This window comes from Ostrea edulis, chromosome 8 (genome assembly GCF_947568905.1).
Source record: "Ostrea edulis chromosome 8, xbOstEdul1.1, whole genome shotgun sequence".
Taxonomy (NCBI): Eukaryota; Metazoa; Mollusca; class Bivalvia; order Ostreida; family Ostreidae; genus Ostrea; species Ostrea edulis.
Genome location: NC_079171.1, coordinates 24,136,054 through 24,162,319, shown reverse-complemented (window position 1 = coordinate 24,162,319; position 26,266 = coordinate 24,136,054). Strand labels below are relative to the sequence as shown.

The following is a 26,266-nucleotide window of genomic DNA, read 5'->3' as shown; positions in this document are numbered from 1 at the left end:
GGATATATCAAATCGACATATGAATGAAAGCTATCATCGTTAATAGACAAAACGTCATCGATATATCTAAAAGTCGAATTGAAGGTCACAGCGAGAGATTTTTTCTTCTCACATAGAAGTTTTTGAATAAAATAGCGCTAAAATCAGAACGGGGAAGACGCATTCCAGAGAAAAGTAGCCCCGCGTGCTTAGTGCAGATGAAGTCCGGATGAACTTTTTTTTACTAAGAAATCAAACGAATTTTTCATCCAGTCAGCATCGTTGTTAAGTCATCACTTTAAAAGTTATTAGATGATATAATTTTCTTTATCACAAAAAAGAATTATAATAAAAAGGAGAAGTCTGGACAACCTTGTGTTCAATATATACAAATACGTTTAAAAGCGTCGTTCGATGAATATCAATAGAGATTTAACGAAAACCAGACACCCCGACTACAAAATGTTAACAAACTTTTCAGCAAAACAAAATTCCTAACCTGTAAGTTAAGGTATTAATGAACATCTTGGGGTATTGTAAATGACAAAATTCAAACTTTGAAAGTGATCCTTTCGATACTTTTGACGTACATATACATGTACTAACAGAGACCGAATTTGTTTGACCACCCGACAGGACGTTTGGCTGAAGATTTTGCATTTTGTCAAATCTAATATGTTCAGAATATCATTTAAATCAATTTCACCAAAGTTGTGGTCCACAACATTTTCATCACACGCGTGCAATAACATACGTATACTATGTCACTCAGTTGATTTGATAAACCGTATCATGTAATCCTACACGGAGATGTTAAATTCTTAATTTTGAAACAAAGAGGTTGTCAGTGAATCTATTTTTGTGCCCCACTGCATCGCGGAGGGGAACACAGAAATACCGATGTCCGAGCATCTGTCTGTCCGTCCGTCCCACTTAAAATTGTGGACGTAAACCTCCGAAATCGCTCAACGGATTTTATTTGAAAATTCTGTAGTATTGTTAGTCACCATTTGTTGATGATCATATTGCGCCGCCATTTTGAATCGACAAATACAGAAGTTGTGCTACTCTATAGGAACACTCTGTGGACGAAACTCCTTAGAAACCGCTCAACGGATTTTGTTCAAATTTTATAAGATTGTTAGTCACCATATATAGGTGATCATAAATCAGTTTAATTCTAGAAATTTTACTTGAATTATGGGTCTTTGTTGGATATGTTCGTGCTACACAATAAGAATACTTTGTGGACGCAACTCCTCAGAAACTGCTGTACGGATTTTGTTCAAATTTTGCAGGATTGTTAGACATAATATGTAGGTGACGATATTCACCGCAATCTTAATTCTATAAATTTTATAGGAGTTATGGGACTTTTGTACTTCAACTGTTTTTGTGGTGGTGGGGAACGAGTAGCAGTCTTGTTGAAAATGAAATTCACTTTTGGAGAGATTTACCCCAAGTGTTCAATAGTTCATTTATAATTGTGTCATGTAATCGTTAGCTTCATCCGTTGGTGTATCTGTAGTTAATTGTACACTTGTTGAAAATCAAGTTTTTCTAAAAGGATGAAATAAACATTAGATTTACTTTTGATAAATAAAATAAATACAATTTTTTATATGGAATGCAGTTTATCCCCATATTTGCTCACTTAATTAAGTCCAAATTAGGTAGTGGTAAAAATATCTATTGAGTTACATACAGAGGAAAATACATCCATATTTCAACATGATAGTACATTTACAAGTCCCTTATTTTATTTAGGGGTTCTATATTTACAACCAAACGCATCGAAAACATATCTATCAATCAATGCACCATTTTTTGTATCAAGTGTACTTAACTTAAACCTCGTTTCAAAGAAAGCACAACACAGCCACATTGCAATTCTTTTTCTGAAAACAGGAATACAAAGTATTACTATATTACTATATGTGCCACGATGTCGATCATTATGATATCGACTAAAATCAATATTAAAGGAATGAAAACTTTAAAAAATTCCTAAATGTTTAATTATAAATACACAGATTATCTTACAATGCAAGCAAGGACAATTTGATTCCAATTGTTTTGAAAGTATTATTCAATACTTATTTTACCTGGGCTCGTAAGAAAAAGATATGTCGCTCATTAGTTTGGTAAGTGGCGAAATGATGAATCCTATTTTATTCCACTTTTTAAGGTTGCAGTGTAGGAACATATGGGGAATCATGTTCACTGTGTGAGAATTGTTCAACATGTGACATTATCAGCGGGGCGTGTCGTAAGTATCTGAAAACTACCCCATTTTGTATATTAAGGTATTCCATGTATAATGAAAGGATAATGAACAATTTTGAAGGATTTAGATCAACATAACAGTTTATTGTTAAATAATGATGAAAGTGAAGCAGATGAAATTCACATGACTGGTAAATGATTAGAAGCTGACCTTTTTGCACTTAAGATTTTTTGAAAGAGTTGTCTGCCCTTTGTAAAAATAAGAAAAATCTAATTTTCTAAAAATGTATGTGGTCAATGATTAATTTTATTTCATATTGTCATAAAAAGAAAGTGTATGCATCTTTCTACAAAGAGATTAGTATGAAAATATAATTTGTTTTTAAAATATTGTAATAAAACATGCTTTTCCCATATACTTCAATGTTAAATTCTAGGTGAAATAAATCAAGCAGTAAACAAAATTTTGAAAATTCCTATGGTGGATTATTTTTATTTGATGAACCCTTCAAAATGATACCATGATTACAAATATGCCACCATCCATTTATTAGATATGAAATATCGTCATTATACATTGAATACCTTAAGATGTACATCAGATGTGTATTGTCTGCAAGCAAAATAATTGCAAATACGTGACTTTTCCTAAATAGACAGACAGACAAGCAGACAATCGCAGGAAAAAATGTCATATTTGTCAACAAAGTCCGACAGGCGAATTAATTATCACAGAATGAAGCAGTGGCATTCAGTTGACTGAAGGTCTAGAAAGACCACTGAATGACAGAACTCTAACCTTGCAGCTTATTTAAATGACATAGTGTCATCCTGTGTATGCAATATGGTCGTGGATAAAAAAGACAAATTTTGGTAATTCAATGCGTACATGTACATGTAAGTGATTTTACACAGATTTGACATTCCATTGATATTTTGACAGCTTGTGGTGATACCTGTGTAAATGCTGCATGCAATCCATCTAATGGATACTGCACCGAGGGCTGTATCACGGGGTACTGGGGAAACACGTGTAAGTCACAGTGTAACCAACACTGCATAGAAAACACGTGTGAACAAGGAAACGGAACATGTACTAATGACTGTGCTGAGTTTCGTTATGGATACACATGTGAACACCAGTGTGACCCCCAGTGTAGTCCCCGGACTTGTGACAGGGTCACTGGAGCGTGTAGTGACTGTAATGCTGGGTATCACGGTCTATTCTGTAACAGAACATGCAGTCCTTACTGTAAGTCAGTAACATGTGATGCACACAACGGACATTGCATTGGGGGCTGTAAAACAAACTGGGCAGGAGATCTCTGTGACAGTAAGTTAACTCATTTTTTTTTTGCTTTCAAACTCTGCATTTCTAAACAGTAAATAAAAAGAGATTGTGATATTAAAGAAAAGGATTGTATACCGTCAGAATTGATAGTACAAACAGTATCCCATGCACAGTTAAGGTCGACAGTGGAACTTTTGCCGAAAATATGCAATTGGAAAATATTTATTAGAACAGATTTGAACATTTTGAAACTTTACTGATATTGGATCAAAATGTGATGACCTAAAAATATTCAGGTCGATTATATTTTACATCTAGACTGATCACGTGATTCGGCGTCACGTGGATTTAGGAAATATGCCTCCGATATTAAGGTCATAAATAAATTTCGATATTGCAAAGGCATATAGTTTTAATTCATGAACGTTTTAAACAACCTGTCTGTAGTTTATGACAATCACTGCAGAATTCTCATATTTCGATTCATGATTTTTAAAATCGTATTGTATTGCGTGTTTTAATTTCTTATTGTCTTGTCAGACATGGCAAGGATATATGTTTAACTAATCCAAGGGTAAAGTGTACCTGATCTAAAAAAAAATCAAATTTTAGACTGGAAGGATATTTAGAAAAAACTATTTAAGAAACACTTTAACAGCAACCTTTTGAAACTTAGAATCACAAATCATCTTGTACCAGTAGAAAGTAAGAAATGGTCTATTATATCATATAATTTAAATATTTTATTGAACATGGGTGTTAGCTGCAGACTGACGGCTCAATTTTTAGGCAAAGGGGATGGCTTTGGCTTCTCCATCGTTGGCTTCTCATGTGCGGCGGTGTTCTGTTGTTGCCAGCTTAGAGTGTCTATGTCTTTGTGTGCGGGGGTGTGTTCTGCGTGTGATTAGTTTTTGTTAACAGATGGGTTTATGTTGCGAGGATTTAACCGATCTCGTTTGATCACCTTTTCGCGGGTTCTGTTGCATACAGGTGTAACCTATCGTTGGTTCATATGTTATCTGGCGTATTTCGTACCGGTTGTTGGGTCGTTCTTTTTATACTGATTTTGACTACTGCTTAATCCACTAATTTGATCAAGATATAGCGGCGGTGTGATCAGCCCACAGTGGATGTTTAATCCTCCGAGGCACCTAAGCCCACCTCTGTTGTATCCAGGGGTCCATGTTTGGCCAACTCTTAACTTTGATCCTTAATGGGAATTTACCATATATATTTTTCAATATCGATAATATGCACAGGTGTGTTTGAATTCATACGGCTAATTTTTAGAGTGCAGTCCAACGTTCTACGGCGCGTCCTGTGAGGAGGAGTGTAGTCCCCATTGCTATAACGGGATGTGTTACATAAACAATGGGTCCTGTATCGGCGGATGTGCTAGAGACTATACGGGCGACAAATGTACACAAGGGGATATTAGTATAAGATTGCTGATTTTCAATTATATGGTTTAAAATAAAGTAATTGGTGGTTAGTGTGTAAGGAACAGCTAATTACAGGCAACGAGTTGCTTGCATAATTATGTCAATGCACATGTAATCACATATCGCTCAATAGCTTCATGGGTGATTTAAGTACTTCAATATTAGAGTAACTCTGTTATATGCATGGATTTGTTCATCATACGTAGGTTTTATTGTGCAAAATCATACAAATTATACAGAAAGAAACATAAGAAAGACGAAATTTAATTATCTTACGAATCATTAGTTGTGGTTAAATGAATATGAAGTACTTTTGCATTAAAATTTAGCCCTGTTTGCAAGCAGTTCCGAATCACCGAAACTTCCTGTGATGGCCATTGGCGCTGGAGTTGGAGGTGTTCTCATTGTTCTCATAGCCGTGATAGTGACAATCGTCATCTTCAGGTTTGATATAACAGACAGAGCGATAGTTACGATTTACTTGAGTAAACTCAGTTGACCTAGTGCAAATGGTTGCCGTTCGTCGTGTATTACAGTGTAACAATTGAACCTTTTAAACTTCTTCTTAATAAATATCGTTCAAATTCTTTTCAAATTTAATATGAAGCATATATCGGACAAGGAGGGCATCGATTGTAAATTGCAGGACCCCTGCACCACAGGAGCCTTAGAGGTTGGGCAAAAATTGACAAATTTTCAACAATCTTCTTCACATTTGTAGGAAAATCTAGGTATACTGTGATGTAAAGCAGACAGGTTTCTACCACAACTGTAAATTTCATGATCCTCAAGGTTGTGGTTCTGACCCCAGGGTGGTACCTTTGGTTTGCAAGCATATATATATATATATATATATATATATAGACATATATATCAACATAAAAAATCACACATTTTCGTTAAACAGAATAATGAAAATTGATAAAAAGTTGCTGAAATGAGAAATTTTAAATGTCAACAGTTTAAGAAAACTGCTTATTCATAGATATATAAAAAATAATTGTGGATATTAGGGAAATCATTGTGTCATAGACATGCAATAGAGGAAAGTCGAGCATACGAGTTATTGCCCTTGACAACATTTTTAAAATTATAAATAATTGATTATCTATGGAAAATAAAAACTTTTTCAGTATCAAAATTTACCAATTTTTTTTTTAATTTTATTCCGTGAATGAAATTCCTCTGAAAGATATATTTCTATCATGCACAAAATTTAATTAAATTAAGATTTTGCAAAAGCCTATGACATCATATAAGGATCGATCAACCTTAAATGACATTTTCTCCAGTGCTATTGATGCTAAATTGAAGCTAAATGGATATTTAGAAAGAACAGATAGTCCTTTACCAAAATAGTAAATTTGATGATCCCATGGGTAGGGGTTTTAGTATTAGGATGGAGTCAACATTGTCAGCTATTAATTGCGTGAACAATATAACATTTTTAATTTGTTCTTGATCATAAACCATTCCAATTCAATCTTGCCGTGGGCATCCAGGTTAGAATAGGTCCTTAGTACCCCTTATTTGTCATTAGAGGTGATTGAATTGGACAGTCCTTCGGATGAGATCGCAAAAAAACCGAAGCCCGGTGTCACAGCAGGTGTGGTACGATAAAGATACCTCCCTGCCCAAAGGCCGTAAGCGACGAGGATAGGCCTAAATTTTGCAACTCATCACCGGCAATGATGACGGATCCCTGTGAAGGAAACACATTTCGACTGAGACGTTAAGCAATATACAAAGAACCAACCTTTCAATTTTGGTATGAAGCATAATTGGGATGGGGGGGGATTGTTAGTTTCAGGACTCCTGCACCCCCGTAGTGTTTATTTGTAAAACAGTTTTAGTGCTATTGATACTAAAATGAAAGTAACTTAATAGTCCTTTACCAAAATTATAAATTTGATGATCCCAGGGGTAGGGGTTTTGATATCAGGGTTACGGTTTTGGTATCAGTGTGTGGCTAAAATCATTATTGTGATTATTGTCTTTATCATTTGAAAGACTTCTTTATGTTTGCTGTTACGGTATAAAAACTAAATACATGTCTGGGAAAAGCAGGAAAGGATGTGCCAAAATCATAAATTTTGCAAGCTTTGGGTTTTGACTTTAAGACAGGTTCAAACTAGTCACATTGTGTTGATGTATCAAGTAAAGTATATGTACTTTGGAGGACATTTAAGGTTCAAGAGTACATCTTGTTTTGTACTGTTGCTTAATGTAAAACTTATACGGTACCAATTTGATTCACCAGATGCGCATTTCGACAAATAATGTCTCTTCAGTGATGCTCAACCGAAATGTTTGAAATCCGAAATAACTATGAAGTTTTAGAACTAAATATAGCCAAAAACAGCGTGCCAAACAAGTGGAGCCAAATTCGTCCAAGGATAAGAGCTATGCTTAATATTAGAAATTAGCTTAGATGTAGAGAATATATTTCCATATCCTTTGGCACTAGTGCTACGTTTAATTAATATTCAGGTGACTGATTAGGCCCGGGAACACTTTGTTTTATGAAGGCATTGCATGTACATATATGTTTGACATTTAAGGACAGGATGTATTCTTCATTTTTTGGAAAACATAATGTAACAAACCTCGTTTTAAATGTTTCTGCAATCATTTGTCAATGTCCTAAACTTTATTTCATCTTCATAGTTTCTTCGTGGTATTGAACATGCAATGGTTATTTGTTGTAGATTTAGACGACAGAAGCAATCCAATTCGTCAACGCCATCCATATCCTACAAAACCGGTAGTAAGATCCCGACAGGTAAATTTTGTGATATTAACAGGTCGGGAAGAAACCCCAATCCCGGAATATGTAGATAGTTATGAAAACCCTGGATTATGTTAAAAAATAAAGAATTAGTCATGGCAAGTACGTTTTCATAAGAATATGTGATTTTTCCCTACTATTCAAGAACTTGGTTTATCTACGTCTTTTGTCAACGCGTTTAAATGTTACTATAATCGTCATTTGTCACGTAGAAATACAACGTCATCGTCTGTTAAGAAAGAAGCATCCGTATTTATAGACACACAGACATTAAGTAAAATAATTTTTTAGATAGCGTGAGTGACTATTAAAATCAGACTATCTATAGATGAAATTTTTATAACACTGTATGGCTCAAATATACGCATATAATAACTCAATGACGATATTTTCCAATCTGAATAAATGAATATCCTCTATTGATTTCAGATTGGAATAATGCTGTATGAAATGCACGATTTGTTACAGAACTATGCTTTTTTGGTACAGCAGGAAACAAACAAACAAACATCGCCACTGTTTCTGTTTCAATTGAGGACCCGGAAGAGGAACCTCAGAGTGAAAACCCGGAAGAAGCTGTCTACTATAACAATTTGTCAGTGGCCAAGGACATTGCTGTAAAAAATCTTCTAAATGCTATACGACAAAAGGAAGCTGACAAAAATGCCGGTTTTATGAAAGAATTTAAGGTACTTGATGAGTACATATATTTTAGAGGCAGATAATGCACACATGGGAGATAAGCAGCGCTATAGACGTGTGCTAGAATGTCTTAACGTCCCGTTAAATCATTGTAGTTTCTAACGTAACGATAAAAAGATGAAGATAATGCACAATGCGGATGGGGGGGGGGGGGGGGTGGGTGGGTGGGTGAAGGTGTCCCGGGTAATATAACAAGTAATAAAAGCATATTCAAATTCAAGTAAAAAATTTCTAAGCGTCGCATACATAAACAAAACATCTTACCACGTGGTGAAGTCCCTCGCTTAACTATTGCATCATCATATAAGTGACGTAGAACTATTTTTATCAGATGTTTATCATCCTGGCACAGGTGAAGATGCACTCAAATTATTTGCAGTCTGGACTCGATATGTCGGCTTTGATATGATAAATTAAGATAGTGATCTTTTAGCAATTTGCATACTCTCGATTCAAATGTTGGTTGTTTCCCACATTCACTGTCAAATATTATCTGAACGAGGCAAAAAACCCTAACTTCCATATCATAATCCCAAATCATCAATTAGTTACCTTTTGGAATATGCCTTGATCGAAATAAAATATCGTCATTTTTCACCTGTGTTCAGTCGATATGTACACAAGATTGGATTTCTTTATTCTAAGTAACTACGCACATCGGGGGCGATTTCAAGGTCACAATGCAATATTAAAAATGCTGTAGTGACTATATATAAAACAAGATATATGTGTTATCAAAGAGAACTGAAAAAATCATATGCCAGACATATTTACACATAAACAGCGTGAACTCTTGTTAACAGTATACAATTATTTCAAGCCTACTCGGAAAACAGTCAAAGCTATTGTTCCGAGGTAGGCCGAGGACAATAGTTTCCCGGATCTTCGCCACTACTGATAGTCTTGAATGTTTCTCTAGTAAGCAAAAAAAATGTTTTATTACCTAATCTGCTAATCCGGCAATAGTTTGTCATGTGATCGGAAACAATTCATCACGTGATCGGGAAATAGTAAGTCACGTGATGAACTGTTTCACCCCCTGTTCATTGTGTGTATCTTTTCTGCTTATTATAGTTGAAAAACAGAAAAAAAATATGTAATATCAATTTATATAGTAGATTAGGTAATACTAGTAAATAACGACAAAATATTATGACATTTTCCTGCGATACAACTATAGACATGTACGTCAGGACGTACTTTATTATTGTGATATTATATAGCTTGAAGTGCACTGAGGTACATTTTACGATTTTTGTTAAACTTTACTTGAGTCATCTTAATCCCACTGTGTGATTAATCTCATAACTGCTATAAGGAAAACAGCATAAAGAGATGGAAAAACACGGACCCCTGGATATACCAGAGGTTGGATCAGATGCCCAGGATGAGTAAGTATCCCTTGTCGACCGGTCACACCCACTGTGAACCATATATCTTGATCAGATAAAATGAATAATCCATAGTCTGAATCAATGATCCACGGACGACCTAATTATTGGTATGAAAACTATATTAGGAATTATACATTTGTGTATACATGTACAAGACACTATCAGTGATGCTGCAATGTTTTTTCTGTTTCAAAAGAAAACTTTTTTTTCTTTTAGTCGATTCCGTATGGTGAAAGATTTCCCTGCAATACGGCAAAAGTAGAAGAAAACAAGCTGAAAAACAGATTTAAAACAACTTTCCCATGTAAATTGAAGACTTTTTTGAACATATGTTATACACTATTTAGACCAATTTAAATAGACCAGAGTTTACATGTTGATATATACCATTTTAATGTATTTATTTTTTAGATGATCATTCGAGAGTCGTATTGGAAAGTGGTGACGGGTTCACTTCAGATTACATAAACGCAAATTACATTGAGGTATTTACTAGAGACGGAGAGAGAGAGAGAGAGAGAGAGAGAGAGAGAGAGAGAGAGAGAGATTAATTAAATTGTTCGATGTATTTATTTGCAGAACATGGATGGTAGACGTGAATACATTGCCTCTCAAGGTGAGACTTGCTCTCATATTCAAAGGATTTCTGAACAGTGAAATGTTAATGTTTTAGCCTCACATGGTCAGTTGTTCATTAGTAAACTATCTGAACACATTGAAAACAAACATTGCAATATGCATTGCCACAAAACGCGATATCTTATCTTAGGATTATCAGCACTTCTAAACAAATAGTATTTTATTTTATGTAGGTCCAAGAGAAAACACTTTGGTAGACCACTGGCGGATGGTCTGGCAGGAACATATTCAATATATCGTCATGTTGACCAACCTCATAGAGGGACCCAAGGTTTGCAGATAAAATCCTCACATTGCTAGTAGTTTAACTCTTCAAAATATAATCCTGGCCATAATATGTACACCCGCTCACCGTATAAATAACCATTGCTAGACCACACTGACAGGAGAATGGAAACTTGTTAAACATTTCAACAGTAATGATTTATTTTGGTGACTGTGCATGTACATCAAATAAAGTATCAGTTAAACAACACTTGCTACACACAATTTCGCACCCATTATGATAGAAATGAAAATTGAATGTAAGTTTTGTATAAGTAAGATGATTGCTATTTACTATTTAGAATATAATTCATTCCCATAATTTCTCAGTTAAGTCCAAACTGTATGCAAACGTTGTGTAAAGTTATAGGGGGAGGAATGATATATTAGAACTTATTTTTTCTCTAGGAATTTGATATTTGTTCTTTTTACAACCACTTTAAGCCAAACAAATGTGTATCAGTCCATGTATCCGTTTATTCTTGTTTGTATTAATTGTTTCAATACACTATCGGATATTGTGATTTCCGAAGAAAGGAGGTATTGCCCTTTGAATGTCGATGAGACAAATCGGGAAAGTAATATCCACTCATCTCCTATCAAATTAGGAGGCTTTAGAATATGCCAGTAGTGTACACCTGAGAACTTTCTATTTATTTATTTATTCATATGGTACACCTGTGATCTTTTATATAAAGGTGAAGTGTCATCAGTACTGGCCAAGTGAAGGTCATGAACTCGATGTCAATCCATTTTCCGTCACATTGCTGGAAGAGAAAGCGTATGCATATTATGTTATCAGGAAGATGACAGTGCGCAAGAAGAGGGTATGTATTATATTTATTTATGATTATATTTCGATTGATTTTTCGTTTGTATGTAAATTTTAGATTACCTTGAAATATTGATCACTTGTCTAGGTCACAGGGTCAAGGACGGTTGTACAATTTCACTACACAAGATGGCCGGATCACGGGACACCCAATCCTTTGAATCTGGTCGTTTTCCACCGTCACTTTCGACACAAAATCAAACCTTCTCAAGATCCCATTCTTGTACATTGCAGGTAAAAAAAAAAAAAGCAATCGTAGTTGGTAGAGGATTTTGACGTACATGTACCGCATTTACATATATTTCGCATGCGTACCTTTGATATCTCCAACTTCATAATTTCTAACGTTCATGAAACTCAAGTATTTCAGTACCATCCTAAATTTGTAAACTTAATAATATGTTGAATTTTATACATCATTATCATGTACATTCCTTTAGAATTCAATATACATTAATTTATGAGATTGATCACTGTTCGTTATTTTCACCTTGCATGTATACTATTTGTATTGATTTGTACACTTTATACGAAATTTCATAAGAACATTGACTTTGATTTTTGATGTATATGTCTTGTTGTTATAGTGCAGGGATTGGTCGAACCGGGACGTTCATTGCACTTGATGTTCTGTCCAGATACGGGGATGTCCACCACAGGGTCAATGTAGTGGAGTTTGTCAAGGCAATGCGGAAAGACAGGATGACTATGATTCAAAACGCTGTACGTATTACTTCTAAGAGTTTATATTTAGGTGTAGGTGATTTGAATTGTGTCATAGGACATGATATTAAACCTTCAGCAACGAATTATGATTTGATCATACACATGTATAAAGCAAGAAACTATTATTTGTAAATAACAGTTTTTATATAGACTTTCACATTTTCACATTACAACCGGCTACGGTAGAGGAGTAGATATGGTGCTCCTTTTGCAACTTGGAGGTTCTAAGCTAGATGGGCGTTGCATCAAACTTAATAAGTCAACATAGATATTGACTGTTTCTTCGTCCAGCCCGAAATATTAGACGTGGAAATCACAGATATCTTCAACACACAAGTCCAATGTTGGTACAATCAATAACCCTCCATACTACGATCTAAAGCACCATACATACACATAGAACAAACTTTGTAACACGTCATCAACAGCAGGTGACGTATGTTTATCAGTGACGAAAAAGAACATGCAAACCAAACAGGACACATTTGCATTTTACACTGATTATTATGTAACGTTTTGAACATTACATTTTCCGATTTGTTTTTACATATTAATCTAACGCGACGTATAGCAAATAGTCTTGAGTATTTAATAGCTATTGTAGCATTTAAAATAAACTTTGCTTGTCATTAAATCTACTAGCTTATTTGGTTGTCGGTAAGTATAATATGTGAAGAAATCAAATATAAAAATATATGTGCAATGTTTTGAGCATAACTTGAAGTATTGCTAAGACCAGTACGTTTGAACTTTTCAAAGGACCAGTTGCACGAAGTTACTTAAGTTTAACAAACACCTACCTTCAAGTTAACACTATATAGATGTTTCAAGTATATAGCACGTTAACTGTCAGTTAAAATTAGGAAAACTTTCTGAAACTGGGTTCAGAACCTGGTAATTTTCATATACGACCAGTACGTTTGAAGTATCTATAGGACTAGTACGTTTTGACTATTTATAGAACCAGTACATGTGGATTATTTATAGGACCATTACGTTTTCCTGTACCACGCTTTGTACGAATATTTTAAAAGAAAAGGGAAGTTCGTCAACAAGAGTGACTAACAACTCCCTGAACAAGGTTATCTCAGCATGACCCAGGACGTTGACAAATTAGATCATCGCCTAGAAAATCTTTGGAACGCTCTCTTTTTGTCGTACTTTTTCTTAACATTCCCGATAAATACGAGTAAACAAATTAACATGGCGGTTGTCAAAGTTTCTTCGCCGAGCAGCCGAAAGATAATGCTTTACCGAATACAGTCCATAACACTGCCATGAAATCCTTATGATTATAACTTCTTTGCATAAATTCCGGTTGTTGAGGCTTCAATTGCATGTTTAGTGAATCCTTCGCAACGGGTGCAACCATTTTTAAACGCCGAACGAAAATCATATAACATACTCTTTCTCATTGATTGATCCTTGACGTAAATGGTTAATTTTCATTGGTTAATATATTTCGAGCAAAGGTCATGCTGAGATAACCTCGTACGTTTGAACCATTTATAGGACCAGGATATCTGAATTATTTTATAAGATCCGTACGTTTAATCTATTGATAGGACCAGTACGTTTTCCTGTACCACGCTTTGTATGAATACTTCAGAAGACAAGGGAACTTCGTCAACAAGAGTGAATTTATGACGTCATATGCAGACCTGGATAAACCGGAGGCAAAGAAAAAAATCACGAATGAGTTCAATGTAGGCAGTAACTTACTTTTAGGATAGCACTTTATCATATTTAATACACCATGTTTCGTATTAGAATTTAATTTACGTTTTATTAATTCCGGTAACATTGACTAGCTGTAATCAAGGTATGTGCCATTGAAAGATGACATGAGCAGGACCATGTAGGTATTCAACACAGCAAGTATTACTATAAATCAAAACCAACAAAGATATAATTTAAGATATTGTAACAGGACATGGCTTCAGCACAGATTTCCGGTCAATGTAAGTCCACGAAGAATGAAAAGGTGAAGATTACGAACAATGATTAATCTCTGAACACCCACAAGGAATACAAAAAAAAGAGTTGGGCAAAGACATATATCTGGACATACCAGATATGGGATCAGGTGTCTAGGAGGAATAAACATCCCATGTCGACCGGTCACAAACCACCGTGAGCCCCATACATGTATATCGCGATTCAGTAAACGGAATCCGTTGTCAAACACTAATTGCAAAGGACAGACTACATTGTCATGAAGCACGTCAGATGGGTAAAGGGATGGATGATTGCACGAGCAAAATCTTCATCGTTATCTGAAACTGTTTTCTCTAATTCACAAGGTATGTTTTTAATTATGGAATGCATTTTTACGTTGGTCTTTGAAGGCGCTGAAAAGCTTACAACCTCAATATGGTGGGGACGATTTCAAAACGGGACAAAAGTTCCTGAAGCTAAATTGGACAAAATCTGTTTTACCAGGTAAATGATTACTTTACTACCTGAATTAAATCAAGTATAACCAAGTCATTTGCTTATGGGAAATGCTGTTTAGTTTAAGACAACATTTGATTGATTGTACATTATATACGTTGTTGCAATCTTTTGTTTGTAGTTGAGCAATACCTGGTTTATTTATCATCCAATGTGAAGGGACGAGAACTCTACTACAACGCAGTGTATGTGTCGGTAAGCATTCCTATACACAGTATATACTTTATCTATGTTAAAAGATCGATATGCATGTACATGCATTGTTATCTGATAAACAATGAATACTAGTATACTAATTATTTGCAGTATACAATACTTTAAATATATAATTTACATTCAGTCCTTTACCCAAGCCGAGGAGTTTATTTCTGCGCAGTATCCGGTACCAGGCGCTTCCATTGATCTTATACGCCTCCTGGTGGATCAGAAGTCGCCAATACTTATTTCGTTAAACCCATTATCTGATGTGAAGGAGGTAGGCAACTTATAAAAATCAATTATTTTCAACGAATTACTGATGGTGTGAAACATAGTTACACATTTATTATATTTTAAACAGATAGAAAACTGGGTTGACGGGGAAAACTCCAGAATTGATTTGGTTCAATATGAAATCACGAGAAGTACACAGACAATGCTATCAGAAGAACTACGGACAACCAGCATCAAAATCAAGAGGAAAGATGTGAGTCTCGTTTAAAGAAACAGAAACATGTACATAAAAAATAAGTGAAGTAATTGTGGATTGAAATTGATGGGTGGTTAAAGCGTGATATAATCATTAAGAAAACGGTTTGAAGTTTTTAAATTAATTGATGTATTTATCATCGGGCATTTGTAATACGCTCAAATTTATATTTTCATACCGCATAACAGCAATTAGTATATCCGGAGACATTTACAATACCTACGATTTAAACATGAACGAAGCATATCGATTTTTCTACATATTGAAATAGCCTGGTACACAATTTATAAGATGGGAGTACTTTCGTTTCTATTGTTTTCGTTAAATATTGTTTTACGTCCCATTCCGTCTAGTCTAAGTGACTCAGCGTTCGCTTTGTGACATTCTTATAGGTTCGAAACCTGTTCATAGCATATCTTCATTAAGAATGAAAAGGTAAAAAAAGACAGATAGTTTCTGCTCCTTAGCCAACGACTCTACATCTATATGTGGGAGTCACGAGGCTTTTGGAGGAGACCTTAAATACCGAGGTTCTGTTAGACACTGGTACATTAAAGAACCACCACCGCTGTGATTATGTATAGGTATAAAATGGTTCTTCGCCATCATCTGGTGATTACTAATGATTAAGAGTTGGAGAGGGAAAATGTTTAATCTTAATAAGCAACCATAGTTAGCAATATGACTAACGATTTATTTTGTGGTTTACCCATGGGTCCGTGTTTGTCCAACTCTTTATTCTGTATTCGTTGTAGGAGTTCTGAGATTGATCACTGTTCGTTATCTTCACCTTTCATTATGTTTTTATATTTATAGAGTGGAGAAGTACACACGGTTCAAATATTTGAATGTCTGAGTTGGAGTTCCAGTGAGATCCTACCAAATGAACACGCGACATTAACGAACCTGATAAAACATTTAAGTCTGGATCAAAAATCACACCCAGAGGGCCCTATAACTGTTGTCTCAAAGTATGTAATGATAACCATATATTAGCATGATTTAAGTTATGTGTGTACAGGTACCTAAGCCTATAATGGCAGCATCTTATGTTCCAGTAATCGGAAATTAGGGGGGGGGGTATGATTTTTGGTCTGTAAGCTTGTCCGTTTGTCTGCAAAAATGTAATCCTGGTCATAACTCTGAATGGATGGTGATATGACTATCGTATTTCACATGAGTACTCCTGCTGACAATACTTTTTAGGTAGCAAAATGTTTGACCTCATGGCATTGCATTTGGAGGGAGGTGACATACTTTTAATTTCTTCTTCTTCTTCTTCTTCTTCAATAATTCAGATGTGTATTCCTTGTGACAAGAAATTTCGTTTCTTATCAACATTTTCACCTCATGACCTTGGGATTGGGCTATACGGGGGTATAGTGTCTTCCAAACACATCTTGGCTTTGTACTGTACGTGTAAGAACCATGTATACAGCGATTCATGATTATGTTTTGAAATTATGTTTCCTAATACGGAAGTATCCTAAATGCATCCCCAGTTTTAGTATGGTCCTTACATATACAAAATACTGTTTGACCATAAAAATGACATAAACTATGTCATTTTGTGTTTGCATTTTGTATGAGTGGTCTAAGTGAACGTTGCCGGAATTCTAACACATGCTGCTTTAACTGCTAGTAAATGTTGAACTGGTTTCCTGATAATTCTACTTTTTACTAATTCATATATAAGGCACATGTACTGTATGATAACTCGTGTTTTTGTTATCATTGAAACTCGGCTTTGATTGCCGAGAAAACATTTATGTTGTTTTCCTTTTCAGGGACGGTGCTACATGTTGTGGGGTATTTCTAGCGGTTTATAACGCGGTAGAACAGATACTGCAGGACGAGGAGGCGGACATTTTCACCATAGTGCAACAACTGCAATGTCGCAGACCGGAAATGATATCCAGGAAGGTAGAGTTCAATACAATTTACTTTATCTATAACCAGGAAGTACAATTAGATATACTTTACTTTATCTATAACCGGGGAGTTACAGTGGAATACAATTTACTTTATCTATGAACATGAAGGTACAACTCAATACAAATTACTTTATCTACAAACAGGAAGTACAGCTAAATATAATACGCCGATTTCGAGATACGTCCGAGTTATTTCCCTTTGGAGAACTATCGTACATAGTAAGGCGCGAACGAATTTGTTTACTCGCGGGAGTGGGACAGATATTCATCATAGCGTAAGTTAATGTATTCAGTAAGTTTCTCATACGCTGTTTGATAACACGAATTCGACTGATACACAAATTAAGTAAGTGATAAGTATTTAGGGAGTAATTAAATACATAGAATTCTTATCCTATCACGTCATTTCGCTGGACATAAGTACCATATCCAAGATATTTCTTGCAAATATGACATTGTTTGTATGTTTCCTCTTCGGTAAAACATTTCTTTCGATAGTATTTAGTATTTCCCACATTTACATATATAAAAAGAGGCCGCTTTTAATACATTTCATCGTCTTCCTCGTTGGCTGCATATCCACTCTGTCCCACTTAGGCATTCAAAGTTCCACTAAATGCACCTCCTATACAGAAGAGTTCGTATCTCGAAATTGGCGTATTTACTTTAACTATAACCAGGATTATAAAAATAAAATCATGTTTGAAGATAAGATGATATTACAGACACGCATGAAACCAATACTCTACATGATTTTAAGGTATTATTCTGCATTATCTCGTCTTCATTTCAGGAAGAATACGAGTTCTGCTTCCGGTCAGTTTGGTACTATTTTAGCTCGGACAACGTGTATGCCAATACCTAATGAAGGATAGGCTTGATTTATTAGATTGATGCATGACGTCATTGTTTCCTCGCTGTGATTATGTGTATTATGATATTTTGTTACCAGAGTTTTATATACCCGAGGAAGCATTAGAAATTATGAGGTCGAATATGCACAAGAGAAAATTGCCATTTCACCTTGAATTCGGACATGTTTTCTATCTTTCACTATGAATTGTTAATGCGTGAATGTGATACATTGTACATTCAACAGTGATTTTATTTTTGCATTTGATTTGTGTCCTTTTTATTGTTTGTTTCTTATGCGTGTTTTGTCTATTTGTTGGTGTTTTTGTTTTTTGTTGAGGATTTGCGGAAAACTTTTGGCAAATGATTTCAATTTATTTGTATATTAGAGGATTTGTTGTCAGTTTTGCAATAATGTTTCTGTTTTCATATTATATTAACGTAATATATGTGTATATATAATGTAACGTATATTTGTATATTACAGGGTAATAATCCGGTTAGAATAAATCACATCTTTCATCTATATCTCTTGTTCGTTGATTAACGTAACTTATTATGTCATTAAATACTAATCAATGCAATTTGGATTTTCAGCTGGTAAATTGATAGATTAATTATGTAATGCTATGGTTAATATTTGTTATGTGTTTTGATGCATTTTCGATGAGGTCCTATTGAATCTATATATGATAATTGAGGTGTACAGATATATGTGACTTTGGTAGCACTCTTCATTACGCCCGGCCTCAAGCCTTTCCATAGATGAATTTACAATTAAATATATGACTGTCCATACATGTGTGTTGTTCCATACTTTATAAATTAAACCTTTTAGATACCGCTTCTACTACGCTTAAAACGTGGCAAATCTCGAGAGAAACGTGGTGAAGTCTTCATACGTGCAGAATGTTAGGAGTGGGATCTTCATGATTGAGTAGCTCTACGCTCTCACCACGCTAATTTTCACTGATATTAAACTGATGATAGTAACGATCGTTACTATCATCCCAAGATGGCGGAAGGAAATTCCGGAAATATATTTGTATTCTTTATTTGAGAATGACATGTAGGTAAGAAATATCATACACTAGCAACAATTACGATAAGGTGTTATTTTATCTTTTATACGGCTCATATGAGCAGAAAATATACAGCGTATTTCGACATTTCTAACGCCTACATTTCAATCGAATGTGTCAATACAAACTCCTTCTTAAATATGATAAACTGTTTTAAAGTTAGGGACCATTTTTATTTGAATATAACAAAGCATCTTGTACGAAAACGCACCAAACTTCCTATAGAAAATAAACCTATGACGTATTGTTCCTAAAATATAAAAAAAAACCAAAAAAACGGTGACAGTTAGTATATTATTATTGTGTCAAATAGTTGTACCTGTATTTTCTTTTGTAGTAACTATATAAAAACGTTTCATTTCATGGTCACGGGAACTTCATTGAATGGTCACTGAAACTTGACTTAATGTCAATGAAACTACATTGAATAATCACTGGGATTTGACTGAAAGCTTCCTGTCATTAATTCAGTCACCTCTCAGTTCACGGAAGGAAACATTTCAGCCTGTAAGTGGAAGAGGTTAAGGGGTGTGTTCATTGAGATTTAAGTACATTTAGAGGATACGAATGGAAAAACGAGTGAAGATACCACAGTTACGTTTTTTTCAAATAGTTATAGTTTCTGTCATAGAAAGAACATTTTGGCTAATCTGAAACTACTAGTTTATCCAAATTAAAGGTTCAGACGCATTTGAAAAGAGTACTTCATAGTTTGAGTCTTGCCAGTTTACACCTCACAGTGGTTCTTGATGGAAGAAAGGTATTTTGATTAGTTGATATTTTAGACATTTAGAAATGATATGAATGGCATACATTCGTTTTGTTTTCTGACTCTCCTGATATTCAGAGTTCAATGGGCAATTCTGTCAATTCAATGGAGGATAATGAGCCTTTTTTGTCTCACGAAGTTGTTCACTCACTGGTTCTAGTGAAGTTAAAACTGTTTGAATTCTGAGAGATACTGGCACTGCCTAGATTTTATTAATAGAGAAATCAGAGAATGAGTTGCCTTTGTCTGAACAGATTTTTACTTGTGAGGCGGTTTCACGACACTCAGAGAGTGTGACGCTAGGCGTCGTTAATGTTATACTACATATAATTTATCTGCATGCTATCAGATTTAATCTCTGGGCCAGTTATTCAAGGCGTTTCGGGTTGCTAAGTACATCTATAACGTTTTAACCGGTGTCAAACTTGTCCAAATCTCACGGTTTGTGACCAAATTACTTTCAATATACATATGTAACTTCAGATGATGAAGACGACGACTTATATATCCAAACTATCCTTTTACCAGATCCATGACCAGACGAAAAGTAATTCAGGATGACCATGTTCAAACCCTTAACACGACTGGTTCATCTCGGGAAATTTACCTCAGTAACACTTTTTTGTTTGACCTTGATATTAGTTCACAGTTCACGTAAAAACAAACGGACATGTGACAGTGAATCTCCCTTGAGTACCAGTGAGTATGATGGTCCCATCCCGCAGTTAGACCACGGGAAGGATACCATCAACCGAAAGCAATTACTGCCCAAACAAAGTAAGAACTCTGATATTGTCCAACTTAACAAGAGTGCGTTTCCATCAAAAGAGGCCACCAATGTCAGAGAGTGATTTTACAACAAATATGGCATCTTTTTGCGAAAATTGTGACCGCCTGATGTATCCTATATGACCTTTGGCGTATGTACTGGCCAGGGATGACAAATTGTTCTTTTTAAATGCGTATCATTTTCTTTGTCATGATGATGTCGATGCATCGGTGACCTAGTGGTTAGGCCGTCAGACGTTCGACCGAAAGGTCATGGGTTCGAGTTATGGCCGCGGCAGGACCGACGCTATGTCCTTGGAAAGTGCAGTTTACATGAATTTCCTCACTCCATCCAAGTGTAAAAGGAGTACATGGCTATAGACAGTGAAAGATATTGTTAGAATGTTAGTGCGCTAGCGTCTGTAACGGCAGCTTGCACTGTATGCCCAGGAAGCTGAGAAAGTTCTAGATTGATATAAGTTATGCCGGTGTAATAATGTATTGTAAAGCGCTTTGAGCAGCATACGCTGGAAAAGGCGCTATTTAAAACCAATTATTATTATTATTATTATGAGTACGGTGATTACAATGATTACGATTTACTACAACAAATGTAAAATAATAAGATTGTAAATACAAATTACTTCAGTCAAATATGATAATACATCTTAGCAATGTTAATTATGATGTAGTACATATACTTGAAAAGAGTATATTATCAATAGAATTCAATTAACGACTGTAGTTACTATCGACTGTACTTATATAAATGTGCAAAGAGCCATAACTCTTTCAACCAGAGACAAGGAAAAAAACCCATACATGTTGGACATGGAGTTATCGTCCGCAATTACACAATAATGAAACTTGTCTACTTACCGAATTGCATCCGTAAAGAATACTTACACTTAACACCCAAAGCTCATCAATAGCATTAAATATAATGAGTGTAAATACAATTCCATGTACATATACTGAAATGATAAATTTATACTGAAATCACTAAATGTGCATACCATGAAATAAATAAGTATCAACCTAATGCACTGTCAATGTATTGCTAAACATTCACCAATTTGAAAATGTTCTTCATTGAAAAATTATATTTACAAAGAACAAAGCTGAATACTAGTAAAGTACTCCCCAACTGCAGCTAACAATTCTTGCTACCTGCCATAAATTCACGGGCTCTACACATAAAAAATGTGCACGAAAACAGTGAGTAAAGTCACTGATAAATGAATTTTTTCTCACAGCGTATTCTTCAATAGTAAGTGTTCCCAGTTATACACGTACGTCGTAGGTGAATCATGAGTATTGCTCATGACACAGCGATTTCATGTCATTTAGGTATCGATGAGGCTTATAACAGGATTTACAATAATGTTTATTAGCGCAAGTTATGAAAAGAGGTTTCTGCAATTCGTGCCATGTTTGTCAGATGGTAGGTAAACCCAATTAGAAAAGTCCGTCTGGCCCTTTCCAAACAATCCCATTCAGTCAAGTGTTGGTAGCTTGTGTAAGACCTTTGTCAAAGACTATGTTCACGCGATTTTCTGAAACTATACCTCTTAGGTACATTTATGCAAAGACCACCGTTAAGGCTTTTATCAAAATTGTTATTTCTGTAGGAGTACCTAAGGCCATTCAGTCCGATTAAGGTTCACATTTTATGTCAGTTTTTTTTTTCAAGAGGTCATACATGAGTTAAAATGTCACTGAATGTGTCGACTCCGGATGACTTGTTACAGTACGAAATAATGTATTTTAGCATATAAGATGAACATTTCCGAATAATGCGTGTATTCTTTGACACTTTGGCTATAGCAAACGTAACAGTGAACCTTGTACAGAGTGACTTTTGCCATGCTACTTTATTCTTATATCTTAGGTAAAAAAGTACCTCAAGGTTATTCCACAACTACTTTGGTGGAAGATATCACAAAGTTCCCGTTCCCAACAAGAAAGAGTTAAAGATATATTTATACATGATTTGTATTCACAGAAACAAAACTCCTAAATAGTTGGTCCACTTACCAACTTATTGCCAAGGAGGGTTAAGTTTGAATGGACACATGGACTGGACGAATCATTTTGTAATATTAAATTTGTTCATATGAGTAGTTCCTCTTTTTCAACCCCAGGTTTTTCAAAGCATTTTAAGGTTACTGTTGATGCTAATGATTAGGAATCGGAATTACCTTGCTTAAAGAAATATAGTGACAATGTAGATAGAGTGTCTTTTTTTGGAAAAAAACTTACAAACTGTCAATTGTCAACGACATTATTCTACCATTGAAAAGAGTGTTTCCTTTGTGGTTAACTTTACAACATTTTGATGTAGATTTGAATGTTACTGTACATCCAGTTCTTGTTTGTTCGGATCACAACCCCTTCAATTTTTGCATGAAATGTCAAACGAGAATCAAAGACTTACAATATGGAATTTAGTGTTAGAAGAGTATATTATCGATAATAAATATATCAACGGCAAAGACAACGTTATAGTGGATGCTCTGTCAAGAGTATCACAAATGTATTGTATCTCAGTTTAATTTTGATATTACCACCATGTCAAGCACATGTGTATATAAATTCAGGTCTTCAATTGTGAAGAATCAAGTTTTCATTACCATTTAAACTTTATTAAGGGGGAAGGTGTGTAATACATTTGTAATTGAATGAGACGTGGATAAGTTACAAGAAGATCTATTTTTAGAACGATGTTTATCCGATGATGTAATGTTAGCTTGCCTTTATTGTGTATTCATGAAGACAATTCTGTAAACATTTGTATTAGTATAAATGAGCCGTAAATTATGTGGTAATAAGCATTCTATACAAAGATTAATTATATGTGTGGACTAATTAACGGGTGGTCTGTGACAGTGGTATTATACAGCTGATTTGCAACAACTGAATATGCTCGTTATGAAGCAAATAGTGGATACTGTTTTTGTGAGTTCTATTGTAAGTTAGTATTTTTTCATTGATGTAATTTTTTGTAAATGATTGTCAATAAATTGGTAAATCAATGAAATCTTTGTGATATCTGCTTGTCACGAAACGGTTTATTCCAGATCCATAACAAATATACAATATATACAAAAAGAAAAACAAATAGTAACGCAAGAAAAACGAGCCAGAAGTAAACCAAACACACACATATATAGAAGTGGATCTCGAATTCTGAATAAAAAGGTAGCTAGCTTAATTGGAACATCGTTCTAACAAATGTGCCAAGAGAGCATTTTTACGGCGAAGATTTATTTATGACAAGTTTCTAAACTTTCAAGTAAATACGAGATTGCAGATTGGTTTTTATTGTAATAATTTTGAACATGAAGACCACTTTTAACCAAGTTTTGCCATGGATCAAATATGGTAATAGGTATATAAAACAATATGAACATTTTAATTTGATTCTGGTCAAAGGTAGTATATTTCAAGAATTATTTGATTACTTGGACGATGCCTCTATGTAAAACTTATACGGTACCAATTTTGATGGACCAGATGCGCATTTCGACAAATAATGTCTCTTCAGTGATGCTCAACCGAAATGTTTGAAATCCGAAATAACTATGAAGTTTTAGATCTAAATATAGCCAAAAACAGCGTGCAATGTACTCTATGTAAACTCGGTGAATTTTGTACTTTTAAATTAGACAAGCTATTGACATTTGGATGTAATTTGTGTGTAATTTGCAATTGAGTTCACACATGCATAAACTAAGATTACATAACAAAATTTGGTAACATGTTGTATTAAAACACATACTTACATCGGCGAAAATGTCAATCAGTGTACTATAGTTCTTTGATCGAATTACATATCTTTGTATTATTTCATTGGCGTATCTCTATAAATATTTATCTTTGCTTTGCTTATTTATTTTATTTTATTATTGTTGAGAATCTCGTTTAAAGTCAATATTTCGCAAATTTGGTTGTCGTTATAATGATTTGATTTACCAATACAACCTCTTACTGGGTAAAATACTGTCTTACATAATGTACAAATTTGAGACCCCTCTTTGTACACTGATTTTGACATCTTACTCCATTTACCTGATCAAGATATACGGGTATGGTTCACGGCGGTCGACAGGGGATGTTTAGTCCTACTAGACACCACTGGTATGTCTAGATGCCTGTGTTTGCCCTACCCATAATAATGTCTTCTTTATAATTATTCTAATTATGAGATCGATCCCTGTTCGTTATCTTTACCTTTTAATTTTCAACAAACCTCGGTGCATCTTTGTACATATTGTTTATATTTTAAGTTAGTGTATCTAATGGTACATCTAAGAGTTTCTAAATTATTCTTTTTTTTGACATTTTTGTAATGATGGAGTCAATAATATCTCCTTTCAGAAAATTTGAGCAGAAAACAGGGAACAACTGTTTCGCAAAGCTCCACAGACTCGGGTCATAAGTTTCCAGCGACTAATGCCAATGACGGGAACAGAACCCAAACAGATTATAGACTCTGTTCACACACAGCTATCGGAGAGACCATGGCGTGGTTTCAAGTGGACCTTGGTAGCGAGCGCAGTTTGAAATCTGTGAAAATATACTATAGAAATGAGAGTATGTTTGTTTATTTAGAACATAACACACTTTGTCATCCAATCAGTAATAGCTAAATAATTTGTTAAGAGATGTATTCAATCGTTAATTTATTTTAATGCTGCTGACAGTGACGTCATTGTAAGTTGAATTCTTTGAATGACAAAGAAAAAAGAGTGAAAACATTTGACTGATTCCAAAGTTTTAAATCAGCCAGTAAAAAAGTGTTATATGACATATTTTATCTTAGCTCTCCCCACACCTTCTTAATCTCTAAACTTTTACTTAATGTGCTCTAGCTATTTAATGAATTATTTGACACTCTATATTTCACAAATCTCATTTCAACTTTTCTACTTTAATGCTTTAATTTGATAGTATATTATATAAATCAATATTACTTTACTATATGGGGAGTCTTCCCCTTTACCAGTTGTTTGGCAGAACGAAGAGATTCCCGCGGTTATAAAATGTACTAGACGTACATGAGGACCTACAATAAATTGACGTCCATTGGATCCATGTTTATGTAGATACACCTTGACATTTACGACATAAATTTTATTGATGCCCAACTTGGAGTCACGGACCTTGATTGGCCATTGCAATTTTTATTCTTTCCAGACATCGCATTGCTCGATCGCCATATTTCTACTTGGAAATAAATTTCAATTTCAGTAATTAACAGGCATATTTTTAAAATTATGGAATGAAGTTAGACATTCTTTGATGGCATTTTTTGATAAATGTTTTGAACATCATGTATGTGATATAAGTGAATCTGTACATGATACGTTATCCGGGTTGGACTTGCGTCCTCAACTGGACACACCTGCAGTCACACGGATTGTCCCCTCGTAC

At 34.7% G+C, this 26,266-nt stretch overlaps 1 protein-coding gene across 2 annotated transcripts in view; it reads left to right on the top strand.

Moving 5' to 3' along the window:
- Positions 1 to 19,009, top strand: part of LOC125672787 (receptor-type tyrosine-protein phosphatase epsilon-like) — a 70,062-nt gene extending 51,053 nt beyond the window's left edge. The window contains exons 4-23 of one of the 2 annotated variants that reach the window (XM_056147221.1): positions 2,168 to 2,248; positions 3,149 to 3,538; positions 5,268 to 5,382; positions 7,647 to 7,720; positions 8,219 to 8,415; positions 10,039 to 10,126; positions 10,234 to 10,307; positions 10,402 to 10,438; positions 10,635 to 10,732; positions 11,424 to 11,552; positions 11,646 to 11,791; positions 12,145 to 12,280; positions 13,849 to 13,989; positions 14,632 to 14,725; positions 14,859 to 14,932; positions 15,078 to 15,212; positions 15,297 to 15,422; positions 16,242 to 16,396; positions 17,213 to 17,348; positions 18,153 to 19,009. In XM_056147221.1, coding sequence (XP_056003196.1) covers positions 2,168 to 2,248; positions 3,149 to 3,538; positions 5,268 to 5,382; positions 7,647 to 7,720; positions 8,219 to 8,415; positions 10,039 to 10,126; positions 10,234 to 10,307; positions 10,402 to 10,438; positions 10,635 to 10,732; positions 11,424 to 11,552; positions 11,646 to 11,791; positions 12,145 to 12,280; positions 13,849 to 13,989; positions 14,632 to 14,725; positions 14,859 to 14,932; positions 15,078 to 15,212; positions 15,297 to 15,422; positions 16,242 to 16,396; positions 17,213 to 17,348; positions 18,153 to 18,224 — 2,498 coding nt within the window. In that variant the 3' untranslated portion in view covers positions 18,225 to 19,009. Of the gene's footprint in view, positions 1 to 2,167; positions 2,249 to 3,148; positions 3,539 to 5,267; positions 5,383 to 7,646; positions 7,721 to 8,215; positions 8,416 to 10,038; positions 10,127 to 10,233; positions 10,308 to 10,401; positions 10,439 to 10,634; positions 10,733 to 11,423; positions 11,553 to 11,645; positions 11,792 to 12,144; positions 12,281 to 13,848; positions 13,990 to 14,631; positions 14,726 to 14,858; positions 14,933 to 15,077; positions 15,213 to 15,296; positions 15,423 to 16,241; positions 16,397 to 17,212; positions 17,349 to 18,152 lie in introns of both variants that reach the window. The other variant, XM_056147220.1, reaches the window with a different exon arrangement.
- The last annotated feature ends 7,257 nt before the right edge of the window (positions 19,010 to 26,266 follow it).